This window comes from Zootoca vivipara, chromosome 3 (genome assembly GCF_963506605.1).
Source record: "Zootoca vivipara chromosome 3, rZooViv1.1, whole genome shotgun sequence".
Lineage (NCBI taxonomy): Eukaryota > Metazoa > Chordata > Lepidosauria > Squamata > Lacertidae > Zootoca > Zootoca vivipara.
Window position 1 is genome coordinate 76,317,911 of NC_083278.1, and position 17,655 is coordinate 76,335,565.

At 43.0% G+C, this 17,655-nt stretch overlaps 1 protein-coding gene across 1 annotated transcript in view; it reads left to right on the forward strand.

Moving 5' to 3' along the window:
• Positions 1-17,655, forward strand: part of FMN2 (formin 2) — a 166,637-nt gene that overhangs the window by 30,548 nt on the left and 118,434 nt on the right. The window contains exons 4-5 of the mRNA XM_035108373.2: positions 3,812-3,959; positions 10,792-10,853. Of these exons, the coding sequence (XP_034964264.2) occupies positions 3,812-3,959; positions 10,792-10,853 (210 nt within the window). The remainder of the gene's footprint in view (positions 1-3,811; positions 3,960-10,791; positions 10,854-17,655) is intronic.

Genomic DNA, 17,655 nt, shown 5'->3' on the forward strand with positions numbered 1-17,655 from the left:
TTCACTTATCCCTGTATCATTTGGCTAACAATATAACTCAACATTGCTTGGGTAGTGATAAAGCGGGATATCAAATCCAAACTCTTCTTCTTCTTCTTCTATTGCTAAATGCAGCCATCTCCATTAAATCCCACTGCACGTTAGAATGATAGAAACAAAAATGTCTAAAGCAGCATTCCACCCCTTCCCCTGTTGATGGTGATAATAACACCAGAGTTAAACATTTTCCTTTTCATAACCCTCATGAGGCAAATCACCATTACTCTTATTTTATCCATGGGACAACTGGAGCTGAGAAAGTGAAAGGCACAGGGCTAACCTGGTTGCGCAAGCTGACATTTAATTCAGCTATAAACCCATCAGTTAGTGCTGCCATTAAATGTTTCTAATTTTCAGTTGGTAATAAGTCAAGCTGTCTGTCCCTGCCTTTTTAATTTCCACACACAAAGCCCCCCCCAACTTGCTTGACCACCATTAAAAATAAACTATGGTAGATACTGGTCTTGGCAATGCCAGTTGTTTGATTATGGGGCATTGCTTGTGTGGTCTGTCTTACTCATGAGGAAGGGCCATAGCTCAGAGGTAGAGTATCTGCTTTGCATGCAGAAAGTCTCAGGTTCAATCTCCAGCATCTCCAGTACTCTCTCTGAAACTTTGGAGACCCAATGTCAGTCAGAGTATGTAGTAGTGAGATAGACAGGTCATTGGTCCCTCATGCTTTTTAACATCTACATGCAGCCGCTGGGAGAGATCATCAGGGGGTTTGGGCTGGGTGTTCATCAGTATGCGGATGATATCCAGCTCTACCTCTCTTTCAAATCAGAACCAGTGAAGGTGGTGAAGGTCCTGTGTGAGTGCCTGGAGGCGGTTGGAGGATGAATGGCGGCTAACAGATTGAGGTTGAATCCTGACAAGACAGAAGTACTGTTTGTGGGGGACAGGAGGCGGGCAAGTGTGGAGGACTTCCTGGTCCTGAATGGGGTAACTGTGCCCCTGAAGGACCAGGTGCGCAGTCTGGGAGTCATTTTGGACTCACAGCTGTCCATGGAGGCGCAGGTCAATTCTGTGTCCAGGGCAGCTGTCTATCAGCTCCATCTGGTACGCAGGCTGAGACCCTACCTGCCTGCAGACTGTCTCGCCAGAGTGATACATGCTCTAGTTATCCCCCGCTTGGACTACTGCAATGCACTCTACGTGGGGCTACCTTTGAAGGTGACCTGGAAACTACAACTAATCCAGAATGCGGCAGCTAGTCTGGTGACTGGGAGCGGCCACCGAGACCACATAACACCGGTCTTGAAAGATCTACATTGGCTCCCAGTACGTTTCCGAGCACAATTCAAAGTGTGTGTTTTTTTAATAATGATTTTTATTGATTTTATAAACACAAAAGAGAAAAACAAAAAATTAACAACAACTTAAAAGGCAGTAAAACACATTAAAGAAAAATAACATAACAATAAAAAAGAAAGAAAACAAACATCTAAATACAAATACAAATTTCTTTAACATTGTATATAGGGACCTCCTCGAGTTCCCTCCATCTGCCCTTCATTTCATTTTTATCTTTTAGCAATTTCTAATGCATTTTTATATACATATCTTAAAATTTCAAATCTATCCTTTCTGTGTACTTCACTTAGATTTGAAATCCTCAGCTTCTATCCAATTCTAAAACTATTCTTGGTATACAATTTTTGCATGTTTTTTCAAATAGATTTTAAAGTCTTTCCACTCTTCTTCTGTCGCTTCTTCTCCCCGGTCACGGATTCTTCCAGTCATCTCAGCCATTTCCATGTACTCCATCATCTTCATTTGCCAATCGTCCACTGTTGGTAATTCATGGGATTTCCAGTTCTTAGCTAGCAGAACTCTTGCCGCCGTTGTGGCATACATAAAAAATTAACATTTTTCTTAGGAATCTCTCTCCCGACTATACCCAATAGAAAAGATTCTGTTTTCTTGGTAAATGTGTTTTTCAACACTCTCTTTAATTCATTATAATTTTTTCCCCAGAAATCTTTCACTAATGGGCAAGTCCACCACATATGATAAAAGGAACCTTCCTCTTTCTTACATTTCCAACATTTATTATCTTTGTTATGATAAATCTTAGCCAATTTTACTGGTGCAAGGTACCATCTATACATCATTTTCATTATATTCTCTCTCAAAATTCAAAGTGTTGGTGCTGACCATTAAAGCCCTAAACGGCCTCGTTCCAGTATACCTGAAGGAGCGTCTCCACCTCCATAGTTTTGCCTGGACACTGAGGTCCAGCGCCGAGGGTCTTCTGGTGGTTCCCTCGTTGCGAGAAGCCAAGTTGCAAGGAACCAGGCAGAGGGCCTTCTCGGTGGTGGTGCCCGCCCTGTGGAACGCCCTCCCATCAGATGTCAAAGAGGAAAACAACTACCAGACTTTTAGAAGACATCTGAAGGCAACCCTGTTTAGGGAGGCTTTTAATGTTTACTAGATTACTGTGTTTTATTTTTCTGTTGGAAGCCGCCCAGAGTGGCTGGGGAAACCCAGCCAGATGGGCGGAGTATAAATAATATATTATTATTATTATTATTATTATTATTATTATTATTATTATTATTGACTTAGCTACATTGGTAAAGAAAAAATGCTTTATATGCATTATAACTCTGTAACACCAGATGGCGCTGTGGAGTCCCGTCTTTCACCAATGGGATTTCTCTTTATGAAGTTTACAACCCGTTTAACTGAATCGCTTTTTTGATGGGTCTAAATCCAGCCTTAGTTAAATGAAGCTTCCTTGATTCATATGGTTTTTCATTTCAAAACGTGTACCGTATTTCGCCTTGTCATCTGTTCATCAATCATAATAGCATGCAGAAACATTTATAATACGATTTTTGGTGTAACTGTGATGTTTATCTTATTTTTTTTTAGTTGTTTTGTTAATAGTGTTACATAGATGGAAATTGTTTTATTTGGGATCTGGGACTTCCCCCCCCCCCAGAAAAAAAATCTTATTGGGTCAAAAGTCAAATTATTGCAAAATTATTGCTGAGATTTCAAGGTGCACTGCCTCTATCCTTTTGTTTTAAACATCAATAAATAACCTCTTTATTACACAGCACATCCTTGTACCATAGGCTCACAAAATGTTTTTATTCCTTTAAAGGGTCAGTTTTGGAATGCATTTTAGGATTATCTGGAGACACCTAGTTCAGAAGTATTGCCCTGAAATATTTCTATTAGCTCTATGGTGTAGTTCAATGGACAAATATAGCTATGGGTTTTCTATTGCTGCTAACTCTGAACCAAGAATTTCAAGTAAACCTTAAAAAACCTCCAATAACTGGAAATTTCATGAGATAAGATAAAGTACTGATGTAACACAAGGGACACAGGTGACGCTGTGGGTTAAACCACAGAGCCTAGGGCTTGCTGATCGGAAGGTCGGCGGTTCGAATCCCCGCGATGGGGTGAGCTCCCCTTGCTCGGTCCCAGCTCCTGCCAACCTAGCAGTTTGAAAGCATGCAGTGCAAGTAGATAAATAGGTACTGCTCCGGTGGGAAGGTAAATGGCGTTTCCGTGTGTCTGGTTCGCCAGAAGTGGCTTAGTCATGCTGGCCACATGACCCGGAAGCTGTACGCCGGCTCCCTCAGCCAATAAAGCACGATGAGTGCCACACCCCAGAGTCATTCGCGACTGGACCTAACGGTCAGGGGTCCCTTTACCTTTACTGATGTAGCACTGGGTAACTAAATAGACATTGGAGGCAATAGCTTTGGAACTTGAAGAGATGTAATATTTATTTTTATTTTGTAAATAATTACAGCAAGATCAACTTTATACTTGGGCTGCAGTCAACCAACCCACACACTCATCAGATTACATTGAAGGAAGATTTCCAAGGAGAATTCCATCAGTGTGGCCCCCTCCAAAGCCTCCAGATGAAGGACAGAGAGTGAAGCCTTCAGAAACAGGTAAGGCCTGAAAGTGCAAATAGAATGTATTACTTAGCTTGGAATCATGGGTTTAGATCCAGAAATATGGTAGCTGTAAACATTTAGTAGTGATGCTTTCCCATAAACCTGTGCAAGAGCTAACAAAAGTGTGATGTGCAACGCCTTACGGTAGCACACGTTTCGAGTAATAGTTCAAGAGACCACACAAGATTTTATGCACTCATGTGAATTTCAGTTTTGTTTAGTTTTTCATGCTAGGATCTTGTACCAAGTCAGAAAAAGCCCTTTTGTGCACAGAAGAGGACTTCCATTCATGGAAGCCTTGCACCTTCATAGCCAATCTAATAAAAAAAATAAAATGATTTTTTATTTTAAAGCTGAGTTTTATTCTGTGACAGGAGTGTATATTCAGAAAATATTTTCATAGAAGTAGAAGGCCCAGGGATCGCTCTGAGTGCTTAGAATTACACAACCGTTTTGAAGTGCTCATGGAAGACGAGAAACAGACTCCACCTGAGGATCTCTCCCTCATCACAGTTGATGAGGAATATGAAGACGAGCAACCAAGTCAGTCCTCTGGGAATATGCAGGTAACCTTGGAAGGGACAGCACATGGAAGAATCCCAACCAAGCCTATGAAGAGGCGTGTAGTGGTGATTGGGGATTCCCTACTGAGGGGTACAGAAGCAGTAATCTGTGGGCCTGACAAGATGTCTCGAGAGGTGTGCTGTCTACCTGGGGCCAAGATCAAAGATGTAACAGAACGGCTGCAAGGAATCATAAAACCCACCGACAAATACCCCTTCCTTTTGGTGCATGTGGGAACCAATGACACTGCAAGCCATAGCTTACAGAAGATCAAAAATGATTATGAGGCTCTGGGCAGGAAGTTGAAGCAATTAGATGCACAAATTGTCATCTCTTCTGTCCTCCCAGTTGAACGACATGGCCCAGGGAGAGAGGGAAAAATAGGGGAAGTGAACAACTGGCTTCGCAAATGGTGCAAACAGGAACGGTTTGGATTCCTAGATCACGGTCTGCAGTTTCTTGAAGATGGACTTCTGGCAAGTGATGGACTGCACCTCACAAAAGTTGGGAGGAATGTTTTTGCCACGAAACTCAAAAACCTCATCAGGAGGGCTTTAAACTGACTTATGTGGGGGAGGGAGACAGTGGTCCTGAAGGTAGGAGTCTATCAAATGCTGAAGATGATCATCCGAATGTCAAGGACCAAATGGAGCAAGCAGCATGCAGACCTAGTGGTGGGACGAAAATATCCTTAAATAAGAGACATGGGGGAATGATCAACGGTCTTCAATGTCTGTATACTAATGCACAGAGCATGGGAAATAAACAAGATGAACTTGAGCTCTTGGTACAGCAAACTAAATATGACATAATAGGCATCACTGAAACCTGGTGGGATGAGTCTCATGACTGGAATGTAGTAATAGAGGGATACAATCTATTTAAGAGAAATAGACCAAACAGGAAAGGAGGAGGAGTAGCTTTATATGTTAGGGATATGTATACCTGTGAAGAGATCCAGGATTTAAAACTTCAAAGCCAAATTGAGAGTATCTGGGTCAAAATTAAGGGAGAGAAAAACAACAGTGATCTCATTGTGGGAGTTTACTATAGATCCCCAAGCCAAACTGAGGACACAGATGATGCCTTCCTGGAACAGATGGCCAAGCATTCCAAAGGAAGTGAGATAGTAGTAATGGGGGATTTCAACTATCCTGATATTTGTTGGATGTCAAACTCAGCCAAGAGCATAAGGTCGAACAGATTCCTCACTGGCCTTGCAGACAACTTCATTGTCCAGAAAGTGGGAGAAGCAACAAGAGGATCAGCCATTTTAGATCTGGTCCTAACCAATAGTGATGACTTGGTTAGTGGGGTAGAAGTGGCAGGATCATTAGGTGGGAGTGACCATGCTCTTCTGGAGTTTATTATCCAGCGGAAAGGAGCAACCAAGCATACTAAGGTCCAAATTCTAGACTTTAAGAAAGCCGACTTCAGAAAACCTAGGGAAACGCTGGGTGAAATCCCATGGACAGTAATACTAAAAGGGAAGGGAGTTCATGATGGTTGGGAGTTTGTTAAAAGGGAGATATTAAAAGCACAACTTCAGGCAATACCAATAAGACGGAAACATGGAAGGTGCCTAAAGAAGCCAGGCTGGCTATCTAAAGAACTTTTGACTGAGTTAAGATTTAAAAGGGATATGTACAAAAAATGGAAAAGGGGGGAAATCTCCAGAGAGGAATTCAAACATATAGCCAGCACGTGTAGAGACAAAGTCAGAAAAGCTAAAGCACAGAATGAACTCAGGCTCGCCAGAGAGGTTAAAAGCAACAAAAAGGGCTTTTATGGGTATGTCCGTAGCAAAAGGAAAAACAAGGAAACAGTGGGGTCACTCAGAGGAGAAGATGGTGAAATGCAAACAGGGGACAGAGAAAGGGCAGAACTCCTCAATGCCTTCTTTGCCTCAGTCTTCTCCAAGAAAGAAAAAAACGCCCGACCTGAAGAATATGGAGCAGATGATTCAGCAGGGGAAACACAGCCCAGAATAAGTAAGGAGGTAGTACAAGAATACTTGGCTAGTTTAGATGTATTCAAGTCTCCAGGGCCAGATGAACTACATCCAAGAGTATTAAAAGAACTGGCAGAGGTGATTTCAGAACCACTGGCAATAATCTTTGAAAATTCCTGGAGAACAGGCGAAGTTCCAGCAGACTGGAGGAGGGCAAATGTTGTCCCTATTTTCAAAAAGGGGAAAAGAGAGGACCCAAACAATTACCGCCCAGTCAGCCTGACATCAAAACCAGGAAAGATTCTAGAGCAGATCATTAAGCAAACAGTCTGTGAGCACCTAGAAAGAAACTCTGTGATCACTAAAAGTCAGCATGGGTTCCTGAAAAATAAGTCATGTCAGACTAATCTGATCTCATTTTTTGACAGAATTACAAGCCTGGTAGATGAAGGGAACGCTGTGGATGTAGCCTATCTTGATTTCAGCAAGGCCTTTGACAAAGTGCCCCATGGTATTCTTGTAAAGAAGCTGGTAAAATGTGGGCTAGACAATGCTACCATTCAGTGGATTTGTAGCTGGCTTACTGACCGAACCCAAAGGGTGCTCATCAATGGCTCCTCCTCATCCTGGAGAGTAGTGACTAGTGGGGTGCCACAGGGTTCTGTCTTGGGCCCAGTCTTGTTCAACATCTTTATCAATGACTTGGATGATGGGCTTGAGGGAATCCTGAGCAAGTTTGCAGATGACACCAAATTGGGAGGGGTGGCTAACACCCCAGAGGACAGGATCACACTTCAGAATGACCTTAACAGATTAGACAACTGGGCCAAAGCAAACAAGATGAATTTTAACAAGGAGAAATGTAAAGTACTACACTTGGGCAAAAAAAATGAAAGGCACAAATACAGGATGGGAGACACCTGGCTTGAGAGCAGTACATGTGAAAAGGATCTAGGAGTTTTGGTTGACCACAAACTTGACATGAGTCAGCAGTGTGATGCAGCAGCTAAAAAAGCCAATGCAATTCTGGGCTGCATCAATAGGAGTATAGCATCTAGATCAAGGGAAGTAATAGTACCACTGTATTCTGCTCTGGTCAGACCTCACCTGGAGTACTGTGTCCAGTTCTGGGCACCACAGTTCAAGAAGGATACTGATAAGCTGGAACGTGTCCAGAAGAGGGCAACCAAAATGGTCAAAGGCCTGGAAACGATGCCTTATGAGGAACGGCTTAGGGAGCTGGGTATGTTTAGCCTGGAGAAGAGAAGGTTAAGGGGTGATATGATAACCATGTTCAAATATATAAAAAGGATGTCATATAGAGGAGGGAGAACGGTTGTTTTCTGCTGCTCCAGAGAAGCGGACACGGAGCAACGGATTCAAACTACAAGAAAGAAAATTCCACCTAAACATTAGGAAGAACTTCCTGACAGTAAGAGCTGTTCGGCAGTGGAATTTGCTGCCAAGGAGTGTGGTGGAGTCTCCTTCTTTGGAGGTCTTTAAGCAGAGGCTTGACAGCCATCTGTCAGGAATGCTTTGATGGTGTTTCCTGCTTGGCAGGGGGTTGGACTGGATGGCCCTTGTGGTCTCTTCCAACTCTATGATTCTATGATTCTATGATTCTATGATTCTATGATTCTATTTTGATGAAATGATGAAAAATGGCATTTTGTTTTATCGAACTACAGGTCTGTAACATGACATGACATGAGCCACTGTGACACTCTAGTAGTTTCTTCCTTCTCTAAGTCTCAGCATGAGTTTAGTCTTAAAACTTTCCAAAACCCAAATTTTCACTCAATAAGTATGCCTGTATCTGGGGAAGAAGATGGGAAGAAGAAGGTTCAATATTCAAGTTACAAAAAAAGGAGATTCGAACTAAACATCAAGAACTTTCTGACAGTAAGAGCTGTTCAACAGTGGAACAGACTCCCATAAGAGGTGGTGGGCTCTCCTTCCTTGGAGGTTTTTAAGCAGAAGTTGGATGGCCATCTGTCATGTATGATCGAGTTGAGATTCCTATTTGCAGGCAGTTAGACTAGATGACCCTCAGAGTCCCTTCTAACTACGAATCAGCAGCTTCTCTTGGTATCAGTTGACAATTTTTCATTAGAGATTTTATTTCATATATTTCTAGCCCATATTTTGTTCAATATATTTCTAATCCAAATTCTCAAGGTGGCTAACAAACATTGAAAGCCACAAAAAGGGGAAAATCCAGTATATCTTTTTACAAATAACTTCAAAATTATTTCCAATTGTTCCATTTGAAGCTCCAAAAGAATAGATGATTTATCAGTGTCCATGGGATTTTTTCTGCTTTCTGAACCCTAGGCAGGAGGTACATAATCATTCTGTCATCTACTTTAGCATTGTGAAGTACCAATGACAACAAATGACAGGGCTTCTTCTCAGGTAGCAGCTACCAACCATCTAGTAAATGAGATTTTCATAGATGCTACCACTGCAGCTGCTGCCTCCTCCTCTATTTTTGTCTCCATTTCAAAATGGAGCAAGGTGTCATGGCACATGATGTTCATGGACAGGCAGGGATGTCTAATGGCTGTCTAGGCAAAGTGCTTACCTTCCCATCCCAACATTTCCCAAGTCGCAGTGCACCAATGTGAATGCATTGAAGTATGAGTTCCAAATATAATATGGAAAAAGTCAAGCTGCTTTCAAACAGTTCTTGGAGAAAGGTTGTATCTGAATTAAGGGTACGCCTATTGTCCAAACTGATTTGAGTTAATGAAATTGCTCCCAAGTGAAAGTAATTTTGTGAACTTTTTTACATGCATGCTAATAGAAGATGAACAGGGTAAGTAATGGGCTATATAATGAATTTATATAATGAATTTAACAGGAAAGTTAAACTGTATGTAAATGAGAATAAATGATATATGTTAACAAGTCAAATAATCGTTGTAACCCATTAAAAAATATCAGTCCTGGGGGTGGAATCCAGTTGGTGTTGCTCTGCTGGCAGAGGGCATTTCTCATTAGAACAAGGAAGGAGGCAATTTCTCTCCCTTCAGATCTGCTCAAAACTTATTTTGGGAGAGATGGAAGGTTGCCGTAAAAAATGCCTCCCTTCGTTTTCTGCTAATGGATGCTTTCCATCATCAGAGCAAAACCAGCTGGATTCCACCCAGAAATGCTAATGGAAAATTAAGCACCTTAATGCAAAATATTAGTTATCGGAGGTTTCTTACTTCCTAGTTCTACTGTTTCCTACTTTGTTGTTCCACCACTACTTATTTTTCAATGCATGTTTCTAAAGTGTATACAAGGGTACATTTGTATGAACATTTTGCCACTGGAATTATATCTTAAACTTATAAGATTTCCATTTCAACAGTAGCAATTTGATTCTGCACCAATAAAAATACTTTAATTGCAAGCATGTATGTGCAAGTGCATTAACGGAGAGAAACTGGTGCTCAAGTTTAGATGATGCACATGCTTGCAATAGAAACTTCTGTCAACTTTGTGAGCTTTCGCTTCACCCACCTCCAGCCACTGTCAGAGCTCTTGTGATGTCACAGATGACAGATGATTTTAGTAAAAAGAGGTCCTATTAAAATCCATGGGAAATATTTCCAAGCAATGCAATCTGATCATGGTATAAAATTATATGAAGCAGGAGAGATTTCAAGCATCTTTAATATAGCCTTGCTTGTTGGCTGCTGTATCAAAAATGCCAATTGCATTCTGTATCCTGGGAAACCAATTCGTATTCACCCTTTCAACCAAAAACAATGGCACTTTAAACAGCTTTTGAAAAAGTAAAGTGCCCTGACCCATGTGAAATATAAAAATCAGAAAGTATAAGGCATGCAAAATATTATTTAATAATCCAATGTGAACACATTTGCTTAGGTGAGGAAAAACAGATGGAGATAGGATAGCGAGATTTTACAAAGACTTAGGAGAGACTGCTGACCTAAGAATCAACAATAAATAATAGAGAAACAAGTGTACTCCTACTTATTGCCAAAATTCACAAGTGTAGTACTTTACATTTCTCCCTGTTAAAATTAATCTTGTTTGCTTTGTCCCAGTTGTCTAATCTGTTAAGGTCATTCACGCTGTTGTTGTTAAAAACCAATTATGCCCTTACACAAAGACATTTAAAAAAAGCTATAGAATGTGAATCACCTGAATGCCTGGTTGAAGAGAAATATTTTTGACTGGTGCCTAAAGATAGTTAAGGAAGGCATCAGGCAAGCCTCCCTGGGGAGAGCATTTCACAAGTTAGAGCACAGTTAGAGCACAGTGAAAGTAACTCTGAATATTTACTTTCCCATCTAGGATGTGAAGCTGCCACTGTGGCAAGAGAGACAGAACATACAGAAGATGTTCGACAGGTACAGGTAAGTTCTTGGTAGGAGAATAAACCTGTGGTTTGAACCCAATGACAACTTATATTTTATTTCTGAAGGAAAATAATTTTATAAGTGGCTAAGGAAAAGTAAGTTTCTTATATTTATTATACGGGAAGAATACCTACTTGGTTGTCTGGTGATACTGGGTTGCTGTCTTGTGAGATTCCCGAAACTCATACCATTAAAATTTATGCAGAATTTTGAAAAATAAGATCATGCTATGAATTAATCTTAACTATTGTCCAATTCACATATGTGCATCCTTCATAGATGAAAACTTTAGGTTATTACTGAGCTCTTGATGACTCTCAGCTGTATGTGTGAACTGACTCAGTTAAAAATACTGTATTTGAGGAGATGTGAAGTGATATGAAAATGGTGCTGATCTGACACCCCCGAGAAGTTGAATGTAAGACAGAAGTAGTCCATGGCTGCTCTGTGCATTCTAATGATACTGCCTTTTCTTTTCAAGGAGTCTCAGTGGTGCTGAGAAAGTGGTGCTTTTCTTGCATATTCTGTATTGCCAGCAGTGCTGAGGAAAATATATAGCATATCTCTGCCAATCCACTCTAGGACTCTTCAGCACACACACACACAAAAAAACCCACAATGCCCATCCTAATCTGGTCATTCTTAAATGGATATATGTGGTCATCTTATTGCAGGCTTTGAAATTACCCCCTGGCCCAGCAACTCCACAGTTTTCAGTCGCTACAACAATAGCCTCTGCTGGTACCTACTGGCAATCTGAAACATTTGCTAGTGATATTGCATGACATCATCCATCCCAACCCCAAACAAGGGTACATTTTCTCTCTCACTAGACATGAGCATCTTTCTCAAGCATGAAAGTGAGAAAGCGTTCTTTGTGTTCTTTTACTTAGCTGCAAACTCTAAAAAGAGGCAGCTGACTCTTCCTTCTTACTGCTCTTCCTTCAGGAACTGTTTTTGCTTAAGAGATTTCAGTAGGAGGACATCTATGTGAGGGACAGGTACAGAGCCAGAATAGTCTCCCTGAAGCCTCCCCTCGCCTGTCTAGCTCCATGGAGCAACTCCTAACCCAGGTAATATATAGACAGGTCACTAGCCTGCAGTCTTATACAGACATGCATACAATCTCAAAATGCACAGCTCACATTAGGCCCACACAGAGAGGGGGAAGCCGGGCACATTTGCTCCAGCCCTCAGAGGGCTAAGCTGGTCGAGGAGGTCTACCAGGGGCCTGCAGGACTTACACTGCCATGCCAAGACAGTGCCTCCCAGCTGACTTAATAGGCAAAATGCCTGTGCCTGTCCTTATGCACTGCAAGCTTTCAATAGCAAAATCGGGACTAATGAGTACTAATGTGTAGCGTCAGATCAGAGTAGGCAGTGGTGTCGCGGTGGCATGTCTCATGGACAAGACTCCCACCCCGGGTCTCAGTTAAGCTCTGCATAGGCCTGACTCACATACTGTTGTAACTCTAACACTTATCAGCCAGCTGAAAAAGCTTGCGAGAACAAATGTGTCTTTATTTGTTTCTTGAAGGTACAAATAGTATGCATTCAAACTGTTAAGTGTGGCTTGCTGCTGCGATCCACTTTCTGTTTGTGTGTGCTTCCTGTAGATGCAGTGACATGGCTGTCTTAAGCATGTGCAGTGCTGTGGTGCAAAGATCTGCCTGGCGCACGCCCCCCCCCCCCAGGTTGTCCAGTCCCAGGCAAGCAGGAGGGTGGAGCTGGCCGCCCGCCTCACCGTCTCGCTGGCTCGATTGCCCCCCGAACTCATGGCACAGAGCCTCCCGCAGTAGAAGAGCCCACCGTGGCACTCTGCCCGACGGGCAGGCTCTTCCCCGGACTCAACTCTTGGGCCCCAGACTCTTGGCCTGGTGCCCCTGAGAGCCCGGCGCCCGGGTGCCTCACACCCCTAGTGCCTATGGGTAAGAGGGTCCTGTGCAATGAGGTATTTTCTGTGTATTGTCAGAGAAACATTCTGTCCTGTCCTTTTCAGTTCAATCTGCTATAAGCTCCTCTTCATCCTGGCGAGAAGTGACTAGTGGGGTGCCACAGGGTTCTGTCTTGGGCCCAGTCTTATTCAACATCTTTATCAATGACTTGGATGATGGGCTTGAGGGCATCCTGAGCAAGTTTGCAGATGACACCAAATTGGGAGGGGTGGCTAATACCCCAGAGGACAGGATCACACTTCAAAATGACCTTAACAGATTAGACAACTGGGACAAAGCAAACAAGATGAATTTTAACAGGGAGAAATGTAAAGTACTACACTTGGGCAAAAAAACAACCATGAAAGGCACAAATACAGGATGAGCGACACCTGGCTTGAGAGCAGTACATGCGAAAAGAATCTAGGAGTCTTGGTAGACCACAAACTTGATATGATTCAACAGTGTGATGCAGCAGCTAAAAAAGCCAATGCAATTCTGGGCTGCATCAATAGGAGTATAGCATCAAGGGAAGTAATGGTACCACTGTATTCCGCTCTGGTCAGACCTCACCTGGAATACTGTGTCCAGTTCTGGGCACCACAGTTCAAGAAGGATACTGACAAGCTGGAGCGTGTCCAGAGGAGGGCAACCAGAATGGTCAAAGGCCTGGAAACAATGCCTTATGACGAACGGCTTAGGGAGTTGGATATGTTTAGCCTGGAGAAGAGAAGGTTAAAGGGAGATATGATAGCCATGTTCAAATATATAAAAAGATGTCATATAGAAGAGGGTGAAAGGTTGTTTTCTGCTGCTCCAGAGAAGCGGACACGGAGCAATGGATTCAAGCTACAAGAAAGAAGATTCGACCTAAACATTAGGAAGAACTTCCTGACAGTAAGAGCTGTTCAACAGTGGAACTTGCTGCCAAGGAGTGTGGTGGAGTCTCCTTCTTTGGAGGTCTTTAAGTGGAGGCTTGACAGCCATCTGTCAGGAATGCTTTGATGGTGTTTCCTGCTTGGCAGGGTGTTGGACTGGATGGCCCTTGTGGTCTCTTCCAACTCTATGATTCTAAGTTATAGGAGGTGTTTGATGATGATGAGGAGGAGGAGGAGGATAATTTATTTGTACCCCACCCATCTGACTTGGTTGCCCCAGCCACTCTGGGCAGCTTTCAACATATATAAAAACATAACAACATTAAAAAGTATCTTGTTCCTACTGCTATCCTATTGTAGTACCCACATTGTACACTAACTTATTCAGGAGATGGCATGCCTGTTTCTCCATTGTGCATTTAGAATTCCCTAACTAGATGTAATGCTAAATGGGACACATGGAGTTCAAATTGGAAGGGAGGGGGATTTATTTAGCATGTGAGGAAGCCTTTTAAACCATTTTCTCTCCTGACACAGGCCCAATGGAAATTTCCCTTAAGCTGTAAGGGAGAGAGTTCCCATAAGCAGCAAAGAAAGCTTTCCTTACAGGGTGTTGTTGCATGCCACCCCAATCTCTGCGTGGTGTGAGATTGCAGGTATTCCAGGCACATTAACCAGGGTTTGTGTTTCCCTTTGGAAGTGAGGCACAGCAGAGACTGTGGTGTCTTTATGATATATGGGTCACTTACACATACAGTGGACGCTTGGTTTGCAAACGTGATCTGTGCGGGAGGCATGTTCACAACCTGCGTCGTTCGCAACTAGCAGCGCCGCATCTGCGCACGCACAGGTCATGCTTCGGCATGCACAAGCGCTGAAACCCGGAAGTAACCCGTTCCGGGACTTCTGGGTTCGGCGCTGTGCGCAACCCGAAAACGCACAACCTGAAGCGGCCGTAACCCGAGGTATGATTGTATATACAACCTGAGCCTATGATGGAGGGGTTCACAGCATTGACACCCCAAAAGGGTTTTGTTTCTCCCATAGCTGCAACCTTGGATACAAACAGAAATCAACCCTCTCTCCAGCTTTTCTGCCTTTAACAGCCTGCAACTTTTTTTCTATGTGTGTGTGTGTCCCCCCCAGCTAACTACAAATGTTTCAAACTCTGCCTTTGTCTTCTAACTACAGTAACTCCCATTTGCCCCCTGTCACAAAGCCCCTTGTCATTGGCTTTCCTAATAGCTCATCGTCTTCTGTCTGTTCTCCTAATGGTCCATCACCCCAGGCAATTTGCTTATCAGGAAACTGCTTTGGCTTACATTTTACCATTTGCTTAATCAAGGGGTTCAGTGTCTGGCACCCAGAAACTCATAACAGGGTGGTCGTGTCTGAAACACTTAATACAGGGGAGTCCGGCACCCACAGACTCATAACACAGGGCTAATAGCTGGATGTGGTGGTTCATAATTACTGCAGTGGGGCAGCTTCATGTTCTGGCACCGGGGGGGGGGGCGGAGAGCAGATGGGGCGGGGCTGGTGCGCGTCCTGGGGGCCTGGCTTCCTTCGCTAGTGAGTGGGGGGGAAGGGTTCAGACCCCTCCCTGTGTAACTTGATCCTGGTGAAAATCTGCCCCTCTCCTGCAGCAGATAAAAAATAAAATAAAAGAATAAATGATCAAAGAAGCAAATAAACAAATGCAAGTTCAAGTGACACATTTAGCATCGTATTTTAGTTTGGCTCATAACCTCATTTGAAACTTCATCATTTGGATTTTTTTGGGGGGTGGGGGGGGAACCAATTTATCTGAATCCCATGAGCAGAACTCACTGTATTCACTTATTGGCGTAGATTTGCTTTTTTCTGATCTTGGTTAGTCTCACAATAACCCTGTTAGGTTACAAATGTGGAATAGAGACTGAGACTGTGGCTTGGCTGGTGAATGTGCTGACAGCAGCTTTGGACACTGAAAAAAGCTGGGGTAGAGGAAGTGCAAGTCAGTTGTATCTCCTTTTCTTTTGCTTTTTTTGGATGTTTAAAACCAAGGGTATACACTTTTCAACTTTCCAGGGCAGTTCTGGGCCAAAATTCTGAAAGGTGGGAGTGTACTCTTGAAAATTAAGTCAGAAAATTTCTACACAATAAGTACATGTGCTATATACATGAACGCAGTTTGAAAACCACCACTATAACTATTCATATCCATAACTCCAAGCTGAGCGTGCAGAAGAGGCTGATTTAAGTTACTTCCACCAACCTTTAAATCCCTACCCTGCTCCCTTCTACCTGGCCTAAGATGAAGGGCAAAGAGAGGGCAGGTATTTTAAGCATTTCCCCCCACACTTAAGGATGCCACCTTTGTTCTGGCAAAATACGGGGCAGGGCCTTTTGTTTGGCTTTAAACCAGCTCATAATCTCCGTAATTTCTGTTACATCCTATTCCATTTGAATCATTTGCAAATTCATCATTAGGGGGGCACATTTTCCCCCATCTGGTCCTGAAGTGACTTCAAAGCCACTCATTACAATCTGCTGCCTAACAGGATGGCGCCTCTGGAATCTGTCACACATGGACATACACACACACATACACATCAATTTGTAAATCTGTCTGTGCTTGGTTCTCAGAGCTTAAATACATGACCTTTCACACACCCTTTCAAATACATGCATTTGGAGAGGATCCCTAACTTGGCAGAGAGAGGCAAAGACCTGAAATACAGAACAAAACTGTATCAATGCAGGGTGCAGCATATTACATTGAAATACAGGACAATCCTGTAATATAGAAGACAGGTGGCAACCCTATCCACACTGCCCAAAGTTCGCAGCTGGCCCACTACTACCCTGCAAACTTTTTCTAACTGAAAGAAACTGGGACCAAGTTTCCTTTAGGCAGTATGCTTCTGAGTATGAGTTTCTGGAAACCACAGAAGAGGAGAATGCTATTCTGCTCAGGTCCTGCTTGTAGGTTTCTCAAAGGCCTCTGGTGGGCCACTGTGAGAACAGGGTGCTGGGCTAGATGGGCATTTGCCCTGATCCAGGAGGCTGCACTTCTTTTTTGAAATGGGAAGATAAATGAGAATGAATGAGGGAGGCAGGGGAAACAACAGCGAAAGAATGAAAGAGACAGGAAGGAAGAGAAAATGAGGAAGAAATAAAAATGGATGTTCCCTGCTAGTAATTGAGAGGGAGTACAATGGGACACTCCTCAATTTTATTGGGGAATAACCAATAGTTATAGACTGAGACTCCCAAATAAACTAGGTGACTAGGGTTTATCTTCTGTGACAGTGACAAAATGTCTATTGTCCCTGTACAATGTATACAGTATGTAAACAGTACAAGGTTCTGTTTATATTTGTTATGAAGGCTGTTGGCCTACCAAGTTCAATCCCTACAGCCTTGTCTTCTGTTGGCTTAGTTGAGGCCACCTTATGTTGAACTGAACCCTTCAGAAGTCTAGTCATGAAATGAAATAAAAAAATTCCTTCCAGTAGCACCTTAAAGGTAAAGGGACCCCTGACTATTAGGTCCAGTCGCAGACGACTCTGGGGTTGCGGTGCTCATCTCGCTTTATTGGCCGAGGGAGCTGGCATACAGCTTCTGGGTCATGTGGCCAGCATGAATAAGCCGCTTCTGGCGAACCAGAGCAGCACACGGAAACACCGTTTACCTTCCCGCTGGAGCGGTACCTATTTATCTACTTGCTCTTTGACGTGCTTTCGAACTGCAAGGTTGGTGGGAGAGAAGTGCATGCACACTTCTTCAGATACCACACGAAAGCTCATACCAATGACAAACTTAGTTGGTCTCAAGGTGCTACTGGAAGGAATTTTTTTATTTTGTTTTGACTATGTCAGACCAACACGGCTACCTGCCTGTAACTAGTCATGAAATGATTAGTCTTGCTGCGGGCCTTTTGCCTCACTGTGCTTGCCAAATTTTATGCTCTTCTCTGAAGCTGAGACAGTGCATCTTTCTCCT